The sequence below is a fragment of the Hypomesus nipponensis genome, chromosome 13 (genome assembly GCF_054491055.1).
Source record: "Hypomesus nipponensis isolate SF chromosome 13, ASM5449105v1, whole genome shotgun sequence".
In the NCBI taxonomy this organism is placed as follows: Eukaryota; Metazoa; Chordata; class Actinopteri; order Osmeriformes; family Osmeridae; genus Hypomesus; species Hypomesus nipponensis.
Window position 1 is genome coordinate 4,836,031 of NC_140373.1, and position 19,692 is coordinate 4,855,722.

General features: G+C 42.2%; 3 protein-coding genes and 1 long non-coding RNA gene across 5 annotated transcripts; 1 reads left to right on the forward strand and 3 right to left on the reverse strand.

Annotated features, from left to right (window-relative positions):
* Positions 1 to 678: 678 nt before the first annotated feature.
* On the forward strand, positions 679 to 7,766 carry LOC146259610 (myosin light chain kinase, smooth muscle-like). Its single transcript, XM_084670634.1, has 14 exons — positions 679 to 1,057; positions 1,984 to 2,130; positions 2,505 to 2,635; positions 2,808 to 2,964; positions 3,341 to 3,652; positions 3,758 to 3,854; positions 4,011 to 4,214; positions 4,542 to 4,759; positions 5,009 to 5,132; positions 5,271 to 5,423; positions 5,528 to 5,657; positions 5,757 to 5,838; positions 5,955 to 6,095; positions 6,491 to 7,766. The coding sequence occupies exons 1-14, from the start codon at positions 898 to 900 to the stop codon at positions 6,694 to 6,696; spliced, it is 2,262 nt and encodes a 753-aa protein (XP_084526760.1). The 5' UTR covers positions 679 to 897; the 3' UTR covers positions 6,697 to 7,766.
* coasy (CoA synthase) lies at positions 7,087 to 12,269 on the reverse strand. 2 transcript variants are annotated; one of them, XM_084670636.1, is made up of 10 exons: positions 12,167 to 12,269; positions 10,774 to 11,510; positions 10,288 to 10,502; positions 9,576 to 9,707; positions 9,235 to 9,424; positions 8,869 to 8,933; positions 8,694 to 8,778; positions 8,385 to 8,482; positions 7,866 to 8,012; positions 7,087 to 7,716 (listed from the first exon to the last, which is right to left on the reverse strand). In XM_084670636.1, exons 2-10 carry the CDS (start codon positions 11,474 to 11,476, stop codon positions 7,645 to 7,647), a joined length of 1,707 nt encoding a protein of 568 aa, XP_084526762.1. In that variant the 5' UTR covers positions 11,477 to 11,510; positions 12,167 to 12,269; the 3' UTR covers positions 7,087 to 7,644. The 2 variants fall into 2 exon arrangements, with proteins under 2 accessions (XP_084526762.1, XP_084526761.1); XM_084670635.1 differs by having other exon boundaries at positions 12,075 to 12,243.
* A 290-nt stretch (positions 12,270 to 12,559) lies between these two features.
* On the reverse strand, positions 12,560 to 14,400 carry LOC146259612 (uncharacterized). Its single transcript, XR_014729595.1, has 3 exons — positions 14,029 to 14,400; positions 13,749 to 13,774; positions 12,560 to 13,591 (listed from the first exon to the last, which is right to left on the reverse strand). It is a non-coding gene; the product is annotated as an uncharacterized LOC146259612 (long non-coding RNA).
* Positions 14,401 to 14,578: 178 nt separating this feature from the next.
* On the reverse strand, positions 14,579 to 19,557 carry naglu (N-acetylglucosaminidase, alpha). Its single transcript, XM_084669309.1, has 6 exons — positions 19,093 to 19,557; positions 18,123 to 18,270; positions 17,830 to 17,976; positions 17,618 to 17,703; positions 17,248 to 17,504; positions 14,579 to 16,881 (listed from the first exon to the last, which is right to left on the reverse strand). The coding sequence occupies exons 1-6, from the start codon at positions 19,542 to 19,544 to the stop codon at positions 15,677 to 15,679; spliced, it is 2,295 nt and encodes a 764-aa protein (XP_084525435.1). The 5' UTR covers positions 19,545 to 19,557; the 3' UTR covers positions 14,579 to 15,676.
* Positions 19,558 to 19,692: the final 135 nt, after the last annotated feature.

A 19,692-nucleotide genomic window follows, 5' to 3' on the forward strand; every position in this document is an offset into this window, starting at 1 on the left:
AAAGGATTGGGGAAGCACCAACTTAAGTGACACTACAAAATTAATGTTCATGTGGAAGAGCCGTCTGTTACTGTAATATCATAAGCGGAAGTCGTGAAACAACAAAATGACACACCTTAGAGAAGCAGTCAAGGAAAAACAACATTCTTTCTGTCTGGGCTTGTACCCAATGATCTAACACCTGAACGGGTCATTCTGACATATGGCCACATTCATATTTATCACACATAACCACATACATTATAACCAAGGAATGACTGTCTCGTTCATATACTGTATATATATTTTTTTTTTATTCACCACTTTTTTTTTATTAGTTCTTTTTTTTAAAGCTGCCCTACTTGTTTTTCAAGATTCCATGTCACTGAAGGTTTGCTCAACTGCAACCACAAAGCATTAGTGAAGTCTTTTCTGGTGTTTTCCTCTGTAGTCTTGTCAAAGTATTCTCATTAAATGGAAGACACGAGTGTGCGGTATCTCAATTTTTTGTGAACAAGCTCTTCAGGTGAGCACATTTCTACATTTCTTCTCCACCCTTTCCCATTTCACTTTCTATTTTGTGTCTCACACTCTCTCGCACTCTCTCTTTCGCTTTCTTGCTCTCTCTGTAGTGAGAGAGGGGAAGGCTCGCCTCCTAATTGGGTCTGATAAAGTTAGCAGTTTCCTGTGGTGGGCATGAGTATCAGTAGTGGTCTCAGTAGTGTGCTGCAGCCGTCCATGGATCAGTAAACTCAACAAACTGATGACAACAAAATTGTTTGAGTAATTTTACTCACAGATATAAACAGGTGGATGTGTACACAAATTTTACGCATCTTAAGAAGACTATTTAGGATGTAATTTATGAAGTTGTTGGTGTTGCTTTAGCCAGGGTTTGTCTGTCTCTCCACCCTGAGGATGGACCAAGGTGGTCCGAGCCCTCGGAAGACCTTTGTGTCAACTTTTCATCTGGTGCTTAAGCCATCCGCCCCCAAGTTTGTCGAAAGGGGAGCGCAGGATGTACTTGGTCAAACAAGGAATGTTCAGGGGAACAGCAAACTGAAAAACGCATCCAAAGGTAAGACATTTCTTACATACATAATGATGAATGATGTAAATGATATATCTTAAGTATATGGCTGTCTCAGACTTGGATACAATAACATGGCTTTGTCATTGCAATGGTGTCGCAGTAGTTCAAAGTATCATGAGTGGAAGCAAGTTATTGCTAAACAGATAATTAGACTGTTGTTATGGTTACTCATGTCTCCATAAACCACAAAGACGTTCCTTGAGACCCCGAGGTCATACTTGGGCATTCCAATCACAGGCAGGGCTAGTCATCACACAAGCCTCATTCCAAACAATCCTGCTGGCCATTTCAAACAGCAAATGAAACTCTTGGATGGTTTAAGGGCACACAGATGGCTTAAGAGATAAGTTACACCTTCAGGGCAACTGGAAAACACCTAAAAAGAAACATCTTGCCTACAAAGAAGACCTTTATTTTTTTAAGCATCTGGCCGCTGCTCTTAAATAACTTGTAACTTCAATAAAAGACAACCCAACCAACAAAGATAAAAGACAACCCTCACATAAGAACTATAATTCCACTCAGCTAAGATGTAGATCAGATACAATTTAGGGTGCATGTTTCCTTGCTGATGCTAGCTGAAGGTCTGGGTAATGGAGATTTAAAGTGTTTATCTATCAACATGAAAACATCAGCATGCATGTTTGAACAGACACAAATACAGGGGCACCGCCAGGAATTTTGGGCCCCATGAAAAAAAAAAAAAGTTTATCATTTCTATTAGGTTTAAAAAAAAATTGGGCCCCTGTCAGTCAGGGGTCCTTAGAATCGTCCTAAATTTCCCCCCCATACGGCGCCCCTGCACAGATACACACCATTTTTGTAATGGATATTTTATTGATATTACTTAAGATTGAGCCTATATTCAATTGAACTCACTTTGCTCCGTTTGTATCTCTATGACGTTTTAGGAAACGAACAGACCCCTACGCATCCTCTGAAGGATTCTCATGTGAAAGAACCTCTGACGAATTGCAAAGTTGAAGCCGGAAGTGATGACACAAATAATGGCATTATCGCAGGAAGTCAGCCTCTCAGTGTTTCCTTGTTACACAACGGTGAGAGAAACAACTATTTCCTGTGTGACAAAATACCGCTTCATCCTGTCTGGTGAAAAATGAGATGAGATGTTGAGTACACTGCCCTATCCATTATGGAGTGCTCTTGGTTAGGATATACAAAACTGCTAAGTTATTTGTGTACATGAAGTCCAAATGCATACTAGTTCCACCAGGACTCTCAAGTCTCACGCATTCACCATGACACTCAACCATTTCAACCATTTCACACCCTCCCACGCAACACCATGTATTTCTCACGCTGAGAAGTAAGGGATAACCTGTCCCGCTATATTTACAATTGTTGGACGAGGCACAGGCATACAGAGGTATGTTTTCTGCCAAGCTGAAAAATCTGAATTCCTCTTGCACAGGTCCTCCAGTGGAGTTCCAGGACTCCCAAGAGCAGGTGGAGGTGAGGGTTGGGGAACCAGCCAGGCTCCACTGTGTCTTTACCAGTCTCTGTCTTCCTGTGGTGTCCTGCTGGGTCCACAACAGAGAAAAGGTATATCTGTTTGGGTGTTAAATGAGCTCTTGGAAAAACAACACAGTATTGGGGTCTGTTCAAATGATTACTTCTAGGAAATACTAGGAATAATACTTCCTTTATTGAGGTATGATGCAAAAGTCTGTATACCTGGCCTAGCTAAGTACTGCTTAAACTTCTCTCTCAACAGGTGCTTGTAAATGGACCAAGGACCCATGTAAAGAGTAGTGACACAGAGAGCTGTGTGGAGATATCCCAGACTTGTCCAGATGACACCGGCTCCTACACCCTAGTGGTGCGGAACCGAAGGGGCTGTGCTTATCACACAGTCGTTCTCAGTGTCATAGGTAAGGCCGACGAGAAAATCTAGTTCCCTTCAAACAAGTAATAACCCAAACATAATATTTGACATGGTTGGGTCACCTCTCCTTTATGCTGCTCATTCAAATTCTTATATATTTTATATTTTTGAAATAGTTTATTTTTAAATTGTTTAGTTCTTAATCTCAGAAAAAAAAGTACAATAGTTCTAAGAATCTTAGAACTATTGTACTGATGTTAGCTGATGTTAGCATCATTCTTCTTATTGTACTCAATTTAAGATCCGTGTGTGTTTATTTTCTGCACCTTCCTGCCACAGTAAATTCCGTGTTTGTGTAACAGACATGGCGAATACACCGAATTCTGATTCTGATTCCTATGCATGATCATGTACCTCCTCAGACCGCCCCCATCGCCCAGCCTCCAGCCCCGTCATCTCCCAACTCTCCTCCAAGTCTTTGGTCCTCTCCTGGACTGGGCCTAGCTATGACGGCGGAAGCGCCATCACTGGTTACATAGTAGAAGTCAGACAAGAGGTTCCTGACAAGCCTGGAGACTGGACTGAACTGACCACCCACTGTATGAACACCTCGTATCGGGTATGCTCAGGCCTGGAGCCCCTGGGGCAGTATCGCTTCAGGGTGAGGGCCTCCAACTCTGTGGGGACCAGTGAGCCGAGCAACATGTCTGACTGCGTAAAGATGGCCACTAAAGGTTAGATATGTGATGTATTTTACTGTTAGCTTTCACTGTATGTTCCCTGGACTTTACACAGTGACTCTTCCATGTGCATTATGATGCTGTGTTTTGCATTTGAAGGAGAAAAGAAAGAAGAACATGAATCTTACGTCACTTTTACCGTTGACACCGAAAACAAAGTAAAAGACCATTACAACATACATGAGAAGCTGGGGGTGTAAGTATTAGTTAATTCCATTCTTTCAATATGTTTTCAACATAGTCAGTCTCTTTAACATAATAAAACAGACATTTTCGGCACACTAGTTTGTCGTGTGTTTACCCACACTGCTATTAAGTCTTATGCAAAATATGGTTTCATGGTTTCAAACAGGGGCAAGTATGGACAGGTGTTCCGTCTGGTTCACAAGAAGACGGATCAGGTGCATGCTGGGAAATTTTACAAGGGACGCAGTTCCAAGGAAAAAGCTGCAGCACTCAGAGAAATTGGACTTATGAACTGTCTCCACCACCGCAATCTGGTCCAATGCCTGGGGGCTTACCACACCCGTTCAGAGATTGTCATGGTGTTGGAGTAGTGAGTATGGTTAACTCAAACTTTTAGTCGTTTACACTGGAAATCCAAAGAAATGCATCATCGATCTCACCGTTGTCAACCAGAAAATGGGGCGTCTTCCCTACCTTCACCCGCAAGGTCATGTGCCTTGAGTTTCTGTTCGAGGAGGTGATTCTAATACCTCTTCTCTCCAAAGATGAACTGTAAAAGAATAATCGTCTGTCCTTTTACTTGAACCTTTCTTCACCTTCAGGCCCCATAAGAAAAATCTACTACTGTGAACATACCAGTTGTTTTCAGCCGTGTCATGGGAGCTCTGGAATAGGCTCTGTGTGTCTGTCTCCTCAGCATTGCCGGCGGAGAGCTGTTTGAACGCATTGTGGACGAAAACTACGAATACAATGAATTCACATGTGCTCGCTACATGCAGCAGCTCCTGGAGGGTATCCAGTATGTTCACAAGCAGAATATCATCCATCTGGACCTTAAGCCTGAGAACATCGTGTGTGTGGACACCACTGGAACCCGTATCAAGATCATTGATTTTGGCTTGGCCCGTAGACTAGGTTGGTCAGTGTTTGTGGTACAGAAAGATAACCTTTTCTAGTTTGTATATTATCATGAATTACATTTTCATAATGCACTGGTAGTGTGGAAGTTTGGAGAAAGCCTGTAAGATTTTACATTTTGACCATTGAATATCTGAAGGAAAGATTTATTAAACAAGGTCAATATCCAATTGTTGTTTCATATGTTGGGCGTAGTTTATAGTATTGTACAATTTGAATCTTGGATTTGTCACCTGTCTGTTATAGAGCCTGGTGTTCCACTAACGGTGTTGCATGGAACTCCAGAGTTTGTGGCCCCTGAGGTCATCAATTATGAACCAGTCAGCCAGAAAACAGACATGTGGAGCATTGGAGTGATTTGCTTTGTCTTGTGAGTCATGTTTATTCAGAGAAACGTATGAACTTGCTCTAATACTGCCTTATAACAATCCAACTCTTGTGGCAAAGGGAGGATGTGTATAGAACACAGGCCTTTACAGTATACTAGATCTAGCCTCTCCTGTCATAGGTTGAGTGGTGAGTCCCCATTCCAGGGTAACAGTGATGCAGAGACCTTGGCTCAAGTGACGGCTGCTTGCTACAAGTTTGACGAAGACAGTTTTGAGGACATCTCTGACCAGGCAAAAGACTTCATTGGCTCCCTTCTCAAGAAGGACATAAGGTTGGTGTTACTACTTGAGTGTTGATACATAAGGGTATGTTGGCAAGAGACCAAAGTACATTTACAAATGGCATACTTGTATTTTCCTTCCTCATAATGTCTAGATGTCGACTGTCATGTGACGAGGCTCTGGCCCACCATTGGTTGGTTTCCTTCACCTCCCTGATCCGCCGACCCACTAAGTCCCTCAAAAAAGACAAGATGAAACACTTCCTGGCCAGGCGCAAATGGAGGGTACCTCACCTAGATAAATACATTTGACTGATTTGTGATACAAAATCAGAGTTGCTTGGTATAGTCCATTCAGTGAATTTTGCTTACCTCCTACTACAGAAAACAGGTAAAGCTGTTCTGGCACTACAACGTATGGCCCACCTTTCCAGCAAGCCATATCCTCCTTGCAACTCTGAGGAGGGTGAGAAACATGAACTTACTCTTACACAATCGGATATATGTTTTTAGGACCTGGTCAGCTTCATCTGGGTTGGTGATTGTATTACAACCTACAGTGTTCTTCAAATCCTTATACAGAACCTAGCTGGGGTCCCAAAGCAAAGCTGGCAATCCAGTCTTTGGAGAAGAAGCTAGAGAAGGAGCCTTACTTTGACCAGGTCCTAAAGGACACCACCTTACCCAGTGGTGCCACTGCCCGCCTGGCCAGCCACATTCAGGGTAAGGTCCTGTGTCTTTTTGATCAGACGGTTCATGCTTAATTATGCCTCGCCAGCTTCTTCTGCAACATAAAATGTCATGAACCTAACAGCTATAACAGCAAGAAAACACAAACATGTGCATGGTCTTCATGTGACACTGGATAGATTCATTGTTCTTTTCCATGTAGCATGCTCATTTACATTTAGTACTTTGGCAGATGCTCTTATCCAGAATGATTTACAGTAAGTACTGCCCAAGGTAAGTAGGGTGAAGTGGACACAACGTAATGTCACCCGGCTGGGAATCCAGCTGGCAACCTTCAGATTACTAGCCCGATGCCCTAACCGCTCAGCCACCTGACGACTCTGTATTAACTTGCTTTTTTTCCTTATTTCCTATGTGCCGTGTGGCAGGTCACCCAGAACCACAGGTAGAATGGCTCCACGATGGAATCCCTGTTGAGCTGTCTGCCAGGGTCACTGTTGAGTATGAAAAGGATGGCCTGTGGGCGTTGGTCCTGACTGGCCTGGTTCCTGCAGACTCTGGAGTGTACGAGTGCAGAGCCACCAATGACCGAGGAAGGGCGCTGTCTACAGCCAAACTAACTGTTGAGCTCTGAACAACAAATGCTGTGAAAAGTCTTTAACAGAGAGGAGGATTGGGTATGGTCTCAACTGTTGATCGACGCTAAATGTTTCTAAAGGTGAAAATAGCCTTTCTGAGTTTTAAAACATTATCAAAATGTACTTAGTGGAAACAAGCACGAAGGGAAGGTGATAAATATTGTGTATGTGCATTTCAGAATACCACTAGATTTATTTCATTTGTTCTCGGATCCACGACATGGATAGAACAAAGCTGTGTCATGCAGCATTTTAATTAAGTCAACATTTTTGTCAAAATGTTATGTGTTCAAAAGATTAACGTTTTTTGGAGGAAACTAGACTCATTATCAACTGTGCATTCTTTGGATCTGCTAGTAGGATGAGAAAAACCCTTGGAATCAAGGTTAAAGTATAGCCGATTAATCATGATCCATTTATTTTACTTGAAAGTTGTGGGATAGCTTTTAACTAATTCATTTTGATGTCTGAAATATTATTTATTTACAGTGCTTTTTGGTCTTCAGAATATATAGTAAGGATTGTCTGATTTTCATAATCAGCCTAAACAATGATTTATATATAAAAGCAGATCCATTTTTAAGCAACAGGGTACAAACTCATTAACCACTTTCCATGTAAATCCACAGGCCATTTTCATTTTTAAAATCAGCTCACAAATGCAGCATTGTAAATTAATAAACAAACTACATTTAAAAAACTACTGTGACAAGTCATTTAGGCACCGAGTCTTGTTTGGAGTTACATCCACCTGGTTTTGCGAGAACGGCAAGTCAGCCGTTTCAACTGTTCAACGGCCATCGCTACTAAATGATGATGAATATGATTCAGTCTGTCATTTGTGACATTTCATCCCTTGGTTGGCAGGGACAGGTTTATGTCTTTCACTTGGGGCTGCATGACTCAGGTGTGTGGGTGTGTTCTGAAACATTTTTGGCCACAATTTATGACGGTGACTTGGCCTCTTCTTGTCTCTGAAGGATTCTCTCCTGGAGAAGATTCCAGGCCTTTTGTACCTTACGAATGAAAAAAATAAAAATAAATGGTGTTTACGCTCTGTTTACAATGACTGGTTTGTACAACCACAAATCACATTGCATGGAGTAGCCATAGTAAATGTGATTAATGCTTCAGTTGCAGTTCAAGGCCGTGGCTGGGCTCTCACCTGTCTCTGGGTGACCTCTGGCTCCCACAGTGTGCACAGCACAACATTAGCCTGCTCCACCTGGCGCGCATTGGACCACTGGCTCTGTAGTCTGCGCTCTGCATCTTCCTTTGGCAAGCCGTCCCGCTCTGTGATTCGCAGCACTGCCTGGTAGGGAAGTGGGAAAGTTAGAGAGGGGTTTGGTAACTGACGTGGGAAAACCAGGGTATGGAGTCAAATATTTGATGATATGAAAATTTAAGAACAAATGCATCTCATTAGCTCGCATTTCTTCCAATAACAAATTGAAACAATTGTGCCTCTGTGTCAGAGGGTGTAACTATTGGACATAGTTTAACATCGACAGCAACATTCACAAGACGAGGTTGGTGGCAAGACCATTTTTGGACTGGTGAGCAGAAAAGAAACATTGTCTTATTGGATACAAAAACAAGAATGTTGGCATTTCCTGAACCCTTCCATGAAAATGTCCTTTAAAATTTGGACAGACCGGGCCAGAGATGTAACATATGTTATTACCTCCTCTACAGGGATTACAGTGACCCAGACCTCGTGGACAATGTCTGTCCAACCAGCCTCCAGCAGAACCGCCGCATCTACCACACACACCCGTTTACCTGGGTAGGACGAAATCATGGGTCACATGGAGATACACTTATAATTAGTACATGAATAAATTATATTATATATTTAGACACATTCACGGCCACTGTAGCTGTGTGAATGTCAAGCAGTCAACTCCATCCAACATAGCAGCTAACATATCCACCCTACTGCACATGTAGGCCAATCCACAGAAACATCGATCCACAGCTTCCAATGACATACCTTGATCTCCAGCTTCTTTGATTCTGTCCTTGACCAGAAGTGCTATCTCAGGCCACACAATGTCCGTAAGTGCTTTCAGCCTGTCCTACAAATACAGTGACATCCTTAACATCAGAAACATATCTCCTAAATCTGTGCAAATACAAATGGAAATACAGTTTATGACCTGCATTACCTTGTTTCCAAATACTTTTCTTCCTAGAATTCGTCTATTGATAGTTTTATCTTCATTTAGAACATCTGAAATGAAAAGTGAAGCTTTATTTAAACAGGCTATTTCTGTATGAACATCTTATGCATTACTTTCAGTTGGTTTATATCAACTTGAGGAAAATTCCCCCCCAACAATGTAAACAGATTCTCTCCCACAGACTTTTTCAAATTCAAACAGTGAAATTCAGATGTTTACAATGTCTGGCTCCGCCCCTGCCTACCGCCCCAAATATAATCACCTTCTGTGGGAAACACTGTAATCACACTAAGTGTGAACTGACCCAGGAGACCTTCAAACAGTGCACCAAACAAAGAGACATTCCCTCACCAGTGCCAAACTCTTCCACCACCCTGTGGTAGGCTCTCGCCCCTGGACGGTACGTTTCATGGCCGAGCTGGTCGCTGTCGATGTAAGCCGCTCCCAGGGCCTCCATACGCCTGGCAATGGAGCTCTTCCCACCGCCGCTCACCCCCGTCAGGCCAATCACATAGGGTACAGCTGGGAGATGGGGCATGTCCTGAGTCAAGAGGGACCAGGGATACGGAAAAGGGGTGTATGAGATGGCCTCCTTAGAAAGATACACACTGCTTCCTAATAGCTGCATCCATCAAGATATGCTAAATTGGGATGGTAGCAAAGGTTGGTATGAAAGATGGAAATGGGCATACCTTTGGGGCTCTGAGGAGGGTGCCTAAGAGGCGCGAGCGAAGGCTGGATGAGCTGATCTTTTCCTCCTCGGTCTCGGTGTGGTGAGCATCCTTCAGTAGCTGGATCTCGTGTAATACCAGCCCTGGAAGCCCCTGGAGTTTGGTAAAACAAATGTAAAACAAATTGTGTTGGTTTGCTCCAAACTACACATGGTTAAAACAGAACCAGATCTAAACAACACTGAAATATTACACACACACACACCCACCAACACACAAACGAGTCATCAGTTAGTGTAGGTGTGCAAGTCAACTTGTATTATTACTGTGTATTCTTGCAACAATACTGTGTATACTTGCATCTTCACTGTGAATTCTTTGACTATTACTGTGCATACTTGGATTATTGATTATATTCATCTTTTTGATGTACATTTTATTGGTGTTGCTGTGATATGTGAATTTCCCTTCGAGGATAAATAAAGTTTGATCTAATCCAACACATTACAGCACACCACTGAGGATGTTTCCCATAATAATTGACATCTTCCACAAGCTTTTCTTGGCTACTAGTTCAAAGATCCCTTAGCTCGTGCTCAATGGGCCCAGACTGCTATAGTCTCAAAAAGACAGTGAAATGCTAACAATGAACACCATCCTGAAACCTTTATGATTAACTTGAAGACATCACAATGAGTTACACTGAAGTGACAAGACACATCGGCCATCTTACATTTTCAAGGCGTTTCCTATTCACTGCCTCGCCTCCTTTCCTGGTCTCCTCGCTGACTATGATGCACTGCAGCTGAGTGTCGACCACGGAGGGTCCAAAAGGGTCCGACAGGGGTACAATCTCATACTGCAGCGAAGGTTTGACATCCAACAGGAACTCTCTGAGCCGCTGGACCCTCAGGGTGTAGGGTTCGATCAGCTCCTTCAGAACCTTCTCTACGACCAGAAGGAGGAGGAGAGGAGAATGTCAGGAAAAAGGCAACTCAATTTAGAGATTAGCATTTAGTTTTAAATATATTTAGATAAATACATAATTGTTCTCTGGGTTATTAACAAGACATTATAGTACCAAGTACCTTGTGTTGTGTAAATATGCTAAGACTTACCCAGAAAGAGAAACATATAGATATACAAAGAACTGATAATGCCCATCTTCCCAAGTTTGACTAGTTCACTGTTTTAGCTACAACTAATTGAATCCACTTACTTTTCAGTAACTCCTGGTCACACACACCAATAAGGAATCGCCTGTTCGCCAAAAGGCACGAGATGTTTAGCAGAGTCTTGTGTGCACCATGAAGGCGGTCAAATGTTCCCCCAACCACCACATCACTGTAGATCTCCATAGGTTCCAACTTCATCTCGCAGTCCTTGTGTCCCTCCCCTTCCACCTGCCCCATCTCCTCCTCCTTCTGCAGTTTCTGCAGCTCGGGTTGAAGCAGCACCGAGGCCAACCCAGGGTTACAGACGTAACAGTGCCCGGCGTACTTCTGCAAACACTGGGACACAAGCAAGGACTGACCAGGGTCTTGTAGAGGGAAATCTGTCAGTACCACCTCTGGGGACTGGGAGAGGAGCTGAGGAGTTGGAAAGGGGCCACTTGAACCTCCGGTGCTTGAAGAACCAGCCTGGCTGCGGACATTGGTGAGCAGCACACGGATATCTAGGTGCCCACAGACATCTGCTGCATTGCTGTAGAGGCGGGTAATAAGGCTGGTAAGATCCACTACAGGGGGGATGAAGACAGGTCGGGGCTGGCTGCCACTGCTCAGGTTAAGGCCTGGGTGAAGGTGGACATAGAGGGTGCGCTCCACTACCTGTGCAGCAGAGCTAAGAACTGGAGCAATGCGCAGGGGGAGGGTGTGCAGAGGTGAGGTGAGCACCAGTATACCTGTGCTGAACATGGACATGGTAGCAACTGGACAGGAACACTTGATTCAGTGTCTAAATGGGGAAAAGAGTCAGCAGGAAATCAGTATTGTAAACAGTTCACAACCTAGTCAGTTAATGCTAGTAGACCAACCACCTGAGATTGACCTCTAAACAAACTAGCTAGCTACTACTAGTACTGTCTGTTATATATTTCAGGATAGGCTCGCTTACAAACATTCAAAAATAATGTCAGTCTTCTAATCACAGTTTACTGGTATTAGACCATCGTCGGCATGGGGTAAAGTACCGCTAAAACTGATAAAAGATGTAAATAACATCTCAAACAAGTGGCGAAGTAGCTAAAAACGTTACAAAGCACTGCTAAGAAAGGGATTCAGAAACCAGAAGTCCCTCCCGATGCCAACCATCTAGCTTGGTATATTACTGTTAGCTAGCTAGCTCCATACTGTGCATTTCAAGTATATTGCCTGGCGATGTGGGATATCGTTGTTCTGCGTTTACTATTGCTAGCTAACTTGCCTCTGATCAAGGTAACTAGCTAGTTAGCTATGTAGTACATGTATGTATAGGTCCAAATTGCTAGCTAGCTACGCTAGCTCTGTATAGTTAACTTACTCGTATGCAAACCAGGGATTTTGAAGCACGTCGCAAATGTAAATACAAGCACAATACATACTACATTATAATGATCTTATTAACATTCTTACGATTTCGTTCTAATCACGGTCATTTAGCCAACGCTATCTGACCTGTCAAATAGATAGCTTTGGCAGTAGGCAGGAAAAAGCTGCACGAACATGGTAAACAGACTGCTCATTGGTTGGAAAATATTTAGGATATCTGGGAAATGTAGTCTAATCAATTTTAGTTTATCACCTTTTCAACATGTGATGTCTGTGATTCATTTCAATTCATTCATTTTTTTTACTCAATCCTGTAATTTTAGCATACATCTGACACACTCTGGTCCAGTCAAAATGCACTGGTTTGCCAACTCCCATTAAAAACCATATAAGACGTTTTTAACTTTATGTAGGCTAGGCCTAATCCTGTTCTTGAGTAGACAAATTCATAATCGCAGTCATTTTTAGTTTGTTGATTGTTTATTTCACCGCATACATAAATAGTCAAAGTCAAATCATCTGGGAACACCCATCATAAAGTTAAAAAAATTACAGTAGGCCTAAGAAAGGAAACATTCCAACATAATAGACTACCAGTCACTGGAACATCTAGCATCTAATTTAAAGATACAATAAAAATGTTGGTGTGACACTTAGGCTTCACAAATAGACCTGTTTAAGGATTGAAAGGTCCTCTACCACAACTGTAGAATTGTGTATGTGTTTCATCTGATGTATTTGAAGGGCAGATGATGTAATATAGCTTTTCGCACATTCAGAGCAATGATAAGGTCTTACTGCAGTATGAGTCCCCATGTGATTCTTCATGTGAGTTGAAGAGTTAAACCTTCTTACACACACAGAACACGGATACGGTTTAACTCCAGTGTGAGTTCTCTCATGTACTGTTAGACTTCCTAATGTGTAAAAGGCTTTGTCACATTCAGAACAGAAGAATTGCTTGTCTAATCTATGCAGTCGCTGGTGTAAATGCAAGCTGTCTGCTCTTGAAAAATCCTTTCCACACACCAAGCCTACATACGGCCTTTCCACAATGTGTATTCTCTTCTGCAATTCAAAATGATGTGATCTGGAAAAGCTACGACCACAGTCTAGGCATCTAAAAGATTTCTCTCCAGTGTGTATACGCTGATGTTTTTGCATGTTGCCAAAATGAGCGAAGTCCTGCCCTGCCCTTTTTTTCTGTCACAGACATATGATCTTTCATATGTGATTTTAACATGCCTTTACTACTATATCCCTTTCCACGTAAAGAACATTTGAAGGGTTTCTCAGGTAAGTGAATGTTCATGTGTAGTTTTAAGTAACCTGGCATAGCAAAACATTTACCACATTGCACACATTCATTAGTTAATATCTCCCCCTCTTGTCTATTGTGTACTTTCAGATGTCCTGATTGGTCGAATCTTTTCCCGCGAAGTGGTCTTGCTTTGGACTTTTTCAAGTCTGGTTCCCCGTTCGTAGAAGGGGCCTTCCCACAGCTCTTTCCTACATTAAGAACAACCATGTTTAGTTCAAATCAACCATCAATCATAGACCATCAATTATAATCCACTCAATTAATTAGTTTCCTATCTCCTGGCCTGCCTATATGGCCCTTAAGGGCACGATCTGAGAACTGTAGATGTTCTCCCTTCCCACTCACCGTGAACATGATCATCTTTCTTCATACTGCCAAACAAAAATAATACAATACAACACGTAAAGCTGACGTTACGCTTCAGATGTCCTACGTGTATGAATGACTTCCAAATTTTTATCAAATGATTTAGGCTAGCGCGTTCTCATTCGATTTAACCGGTACAATCAATGCCCCATGCCGTGGCCGCCAGGTTTATAGTCTTTATACATTACGTTAACATGGACCGAGGTAGGCCTACCATTCTTTATCAGACTTTAAAAAGAAATATGTCATAAAATCTTACCCAAATCAAAAAGAAAATTGCGACCATCCTCTTCTTTAACGATAAGTTTCATCATGTTCGAGTTTCAGATTCAAGATTTGATTCTAGTAACAAAGAAAATTGAGTCTCAACTAATCAACGGACCCTGCCAGTCTGTTAAGTGTACACTGCAGTGAATGTTAGTTTCCAATTTCGTTCAAGAGACTTGAACGAATCACTGCTATCAGTCTTTAGAAATGTAAATAGACGAGAAGATGCGAAGAACACCCGAGGCCAACAAATTGGCTACCTTGTTAGCCAGCTTGGAGCTCTGATGGAAGAATCCTTTGTAGCCTACTGATTAAATTACTTTCATACAAGAATGGCCAGGGAGAATGTGGATTGTACTGACTGTTTAACCCTGGCCCTAAAGTTTAAACATATAGGCCTAATGTAACTCTAAGCAAATCAAATTTGAGGTCACGTGTACTATCAAACAAGTTGATGACATTGCTTGAATTTAGAAACATATGGAAGAGTGTTACATGAAAATTAGAGCATAGGCAAGTACATAAAATAAGACGTATTTGATTAATTTATCAAAATACAAAAATAGCATTTATTCAAAATCATTGTTCAGATTTCCACATCCCATTGCACACAGTACCTTTTCTAGTTGTGTTGAAGTCATTGACAGATACATTGTATTGTGGAAATATAGTGTAGTTCAGTATAACATTTCCCACATTTAAAACTACACATTAGAAGGTTTTAGTTACAAAGAACTCGGATGGAAAACATCTATTTACAAGTAATTCGCCTACATGCCTGTAAAAACATGTACATTTCAGGAGTTTCTTATGAACATAGTCATAGACCAATCAAAAGGATGGCGGCAATGCAGTATTGACATTTGGCCCTGAAAACACTAACTGAAGAAACCTTGAATATAATTTACCTTTTTAATCCCATACTGTCTCAGAATAATTAAGAGCAGTTTAGTTACATTCAAATGTTTCATGGGTGTATTATCACAATGTAGTATCAGCTTGAGAGAGTGAAAGCTCAACATTAAATACCAGGGGTGATTATGATGAGTCAAAGACTTCCAAGATGTCAATGTATGCAATACATGTTTAGCCAAGTACCAAACTATTGTAATGTACATTTACTCAGAGGTTTACATTTATGCACATGACAGTACATGTTGCCATGATCTTGTGCATCTGAAATAAAATGTTTGAATGAACCATCTTCTTTTTATACCAGATATTTTGTTAATATAATATTACATTTGTTAATAGGGTGCATTCTGTGTAGATGGGAAGGAACATTTTAAATGCAGGCATTAAAGTAAAAAAAGAAAAGGTGATTCATTTAAAAGGTTTACCGCTCTCTTTTGCAACCGTCTTTCAAAAAACCTTCCTGGACAATGTGCAACCTAATGCTGTGTTCCTTAGAGTAGTCTATACCAAGTTAGTCAATATTGTGATGGCCTATTGTGATTTGTAATTCACAAATCAAACTCTTCCTCATAGTGAAGTGTACAATGTGCTTAAAAGTCAACTTGCCACATTTTTACTATCCGAAAAGAGATTGTCCTTCTATGATGCATTTCCACCGCAGACCTATTGGGAGGAGGGGAAACATTCTTCTTGCTGTGACATGAGATAGTCTGACTGTAAACTCACTATAGTCTCTTCAAGGCCTGTGGGTAATATTTGAGGAATATTCTGGTAGCAATCTCATAGGTATCCCCATGAGGTTTGGATGGGTATTTCCTGCCATTGAAAACAAAGCCTTTCTCAACCTGGAAGACAGCCTTGTTAAAAGAATCTTGTCTGAAGGGTCTTCCCCTGTCTAGGCACTCCACTAAGGTGTTGACAAACAGACTCCAGCGCTGGGAATAGTAGTCCTCCATCAGACCACCCCACTCTTTGTTAGCATAGTCCAGTATGTTGCCATCAGGACCCCACAGGGTGATCTGGTTCCTAGCATTCATGTCATAAAGCTGTGCCTCTGCTTCATTCAAGGCCAGGGAGCGTGCTCGTTCCAGCCATGTTCCAAGCAGGAAGTTACTGTCACTTGACAGAAGGCGGTTCAACTCTGGGAGTAGGTCGTACACCAGAACACCGCCAGCTGTAAGTAGTTCCGGCAACTTCTGACCCTGGTAGGCGTTTTTTATATCGATATAGAACTCTGTGGTAAGGACCTCCATGGCCTGTCTGGTAATGTCCACCAGATCATATCGAAACGTCTCCTTGGACATAAGGGGGGGCGCAGCCTGATACAGCAGTCTCCAGGCCTCGTAGAGGTCCGTACGGTTATACCAAACTTCTGTGTTCATGCGTAATGAAGGCCGGCGCACCAATGGACTGTGGTTATGGTTCCTGTAGTTTGGGACAGTGCAGTTGTAGATGCTTCTGAAGAGGAGCTTCCAAGCAGCCGCCAGGTTCTCATGAGTGCTGCCATAGCGACGGGTTGCGTACAGTGACACCCACTTGGCCAGGTTGACGGGCTGTTTGCGCCAAGCCAGTTCGCTCATCAGCTCGTAGACTACAGGGTTCTGCTCAATGCCCTCAGGTGTCAGACCGAGACCAACCAGGGTGGAGTTGGGGAAGTTGAGGGCCTCGAACGGCCCAAAGTTGATGCTGTCCACTGTGCCAAAGAGCCCACTGTTGCCTCCAAAGTTGTTGAGCATGCACCAAATGAACGGCTGTCCGAAGAAGGACTTGGTGTAGGAAAAAATTGGCGTGGATTCCGCAAACAAGTCCAGTACTATCATCCGTCCAATTGGCACCCCATTCAGAAGGGCCTGAATCTGGGAAGGTTTCCAGAAAGATGCATCACTGAAGAATAGCCAGCCCTGCATGAGCCAAATGGCTTGGGGATCCACTGCAGACAAAAAAAGGATTTGGGTGAGGGAAAAGAAAGGCAGAGGTCTTGACATGGCTGGAAAATATAGACAGGGGTCGAGAGGGCTGTCTGAGTTACACCTATAGACAGGTCAACAGTGGGTTATACCGGTTTGAATATTTCAGGGTTATTATCTTCGCATTAAAATGGTTTTTTTTCTGCACTTATATGGCTAAAGTGAGCATAAAATATGACGGTAACACCAAGCTAGCATGTCCCCGTGCATTAGGTTAGGTCTAAATAAAATTACAAATTAAAAAGTGACAACATTTATTTGACTTGGGAAACCTCCAATTGTACTCAGTTAAGTACTGTACTTTGATTCTGATGTTTCAGTGTTCTTACCTGAGGTCATAGAAGCAAAGACAGAACGGCTGACGGCGGACAGATAGGTAGGATCAGAAGAGGGTGGAGTCATCTCATTGAAGGTGTCTGTATTGTATATGTGATCTGTCCCAAACTGCTTCATGACTTGCGACAAGAACAAAGAGCCAATTTGAAGAAAAAGGGGGTCACGGGGATCCAGGATGTAGGCACAAGAGTAGCTGCAGTTGAAATGACTCCAGGGCCCTAGTTTGGTCACATTTGCAGTTGGAAACAACCTAATAAGCAAAAAGGTAGTGCTTATGTTATTAGGAATGATATACAATTATATCATAACACACAGAGAATGAAGCATTTAATGTGTGAAATTCCACCGTTTAAGGAGCTCTACCTGGTGATGCCCGTAGGCACGTTCCCCGAGAAGGCAGGTAGGACAGGAATCATACCAAAGGACCTCATTCGCTCTAGGATTTTAAACTAAAATGTACAAAAGAGATAAACAAAAGTTTGTTATACAACTCATATGAGATATTTGACTTTGGCATGTGTGCGCTTGGCTGTGGGTGGGGCTTCTATGATGTGAACCAATCAAAATGCTCGTACTTGGAGGAAGAGCTGCTTCACGTGCCAGGACTGTGGTATGGGTCCACCCCACTGGAACAGATTCCCCATACGGTTCCAAGCAAGGAAAGCAGGACCAGAGAAGAAGTGGTCGATTTCAGTCTGGTTCAAACCCAGCGATCGATACACCTGGTCCATAAAAGCAATAGGATACAACCAGATGTTTCCATTGACAAGTCTCATGTCTGGTTAATGAAAGTGTTATTAAATAAATAGTTATGTGAATGTTGGATGATAAACCACAACATTTATGGACGTAGTGCGGTGGGGTCTACCTCTTGCCATAAGGCCTCCTGTCCAGTAAATGCCAATGGAAGATTGATGCCATTAAGTGCCATCCAGTCGATTTCCCTTTGCCATCGTGGCCAGTCCCACCACACAGTGGAATAGCTCACAGTACATACATTTTGGTAGTACCGGAATCTGAGAGAAAGTTCAAGAAATTACATGAAAATTGCTGCACATCAAGTAGGCTAAACATTATCTTTAGGTACACTAAAAGTGTCAACACAATCATTAATTAAATTACATTTCTGAGAACTAAAGCAAATTAGCAAGACCCCATGCCAAAACCAATGCAATCAATTAACGAAGGTCAACATTTAATTTAATTTACCACTATTGATGTAATGACATATCTTTGGCTTTTTCTAAGTTTAGACTAAACCAAATGTTGCTGAAATTTCTCTAAGGCAAGATATTGTAATTGACTGTAGGGTAATCATGGGAAAACGGTCCCATGCTTGTCATGCAGTTTACAATCTAACTACTGTGCACATGACATAGCTGGAGTGTGCTGAGGCATGGCTAATGCACTGCAGATAATTGAAGCCTGCTTTCAAAAGCCGACCGCGTAGCAAGTGTCCACGGCTCTTGCAATAAACAAGGAACTAAAGGAACAATGGTACAATTTTCACACACACACCCCCATGCCAGAACACATGGGTCATACTCGAAAGATTAACATGCACAGTTGAAGCATGAAACACACAATTTAGCAGCTGTGCATGCACAAGGGATGTGTAAATAAATAAAAACACAAGTACATTTACACTTTGTGGTGATAAAGACCTGAACTACGGTCTTACTATAACCTAACATTGCATTGTGATTTAGTAACCATAGGCTACACTTCATGACTTGTATGAACTCCCGCAAAAAGCTATGTTTGAGACATGCCACAACATTGTAGACCATTCCTTTTGCATTAATTACAATGGCTCACACGCTATCTCGTGCACCTACCTGTGCTGAGTGCTGATGCGCAGCACGCCGGTGAGCTGGGGCAGAGGATGTGGAATATTTAACTGGTTACCTGACCAGGATACGTGACAGTTACAAAAATATTTCAAGTAGTTGTAGATTCCAGAAGCAACAGCAACACCCGTGCTGCCTGTAGCAACGATTTTATTGTTTTTAGCAGATCTGAGCTCGCACACATCCAGACTGTCATTGGAAAGAGATCTATTGACTAATACAATGAACTCTCGAGATCTGCTTCCCATTAGACGTTTGAGAAGTTCGACTACTGCTCTTCCCTGTGTCTTGTCGTTTGCCTGAGGTTTTAAATGTGCCAAAGTATGAAACTCACAATGTACAGAAACAATTAGCATAACTGACACAAGTAAGACACGACTGTAGCTGCTCCTTGATGACATCTTGATGTCAACGCAAACCTTTTCCCCTCCGTGAATCATGTGTTTAAAATACAAAAACAAGGAAACAGGAAGTTTTAGGTATGGAAAATGTTTAGGACCAATCAGAAAGCGGGTTAGTTTCGTCCCTCAAAGAATAACCAATTGCTGTGGGGCACCAAAGCACACTTCACTCAAAATGAGTCTCGTG

What these genes read in the sequence shown, in the direction of transcription:
- LOC146259610 (XM_084670634.1), top strand. Translation starts at nt 898, where the DNA reads ATGGACCAAGGTGGTCCGAGCCCTCGGAAGACCTTTGTGTCAACTTTT. An exon ending in TCCTTGCAACTCTGAGGAGG is followed by an intron (nt 5,839 to 5,954) that starts GTGAGAAACATG and finishes ATCCTTATACAG; the next exon opens with AACCTAGCTGGGGTCCCAAA. An exon ending in CCTGGCCAGCCACATTCAGG is followed by an intron (nt 6,096 to 6,490) that starts GTAAGGTCCTGT and finishes GCCGTGTGGCAG; the next exon opens with GTCACCCAGAACCACAGGTA.
- coasy (XM_084670636.1), bottom strand. Translation starts at nt 11,476, where the DNA reads ATGTCCATGTTCAGCACAGGTATACTGGTGCTCACCTCACCTCTGCAC. An exon ending in CTGTAATCCCTGTAGAGGAG is followed by an intron (nt 8,013 to 8,384) that starts GTAATAACATAT and finishes CTTCCCTACCAG; the next exon opens with GCAGTGCTGCGAATCACAGA. An exon ending in CAGAGGTCACCCAGAGACAG is followed by an intron (nt 7,717 to 7,865) that starts GTGAGAGCCCAG and finishes TTCATTCGTAAG; the next exon opens with GTACAAAAGGCCTGGAATCT.
- naglu (XM_084669309.1), bottom strand. Translation starts at nt 19,544, where the DNA reads ATGATTCACGGAGGGGAAAAGGTTTGCGTTGACATCAAGATGTCATCA. An exon ending in CGCATCAGCACTCAGCACAG is followed by an intron (nt 18,271 to 19,092) that starts GTAGGTGCACGA and finishes ACTTTCTCTCAG; the next exon opens with ATTCCGGTACTACCAAAATG. An exon ending in AGGAGGCCTTATGGCAAGAG is followed by an intron (nt 17,977 to 18,122) that starts GTAGACCCCACC and finishes TTTATGGACCAG; the next exon opens with GTGTATCGATCGCTGGGTTT.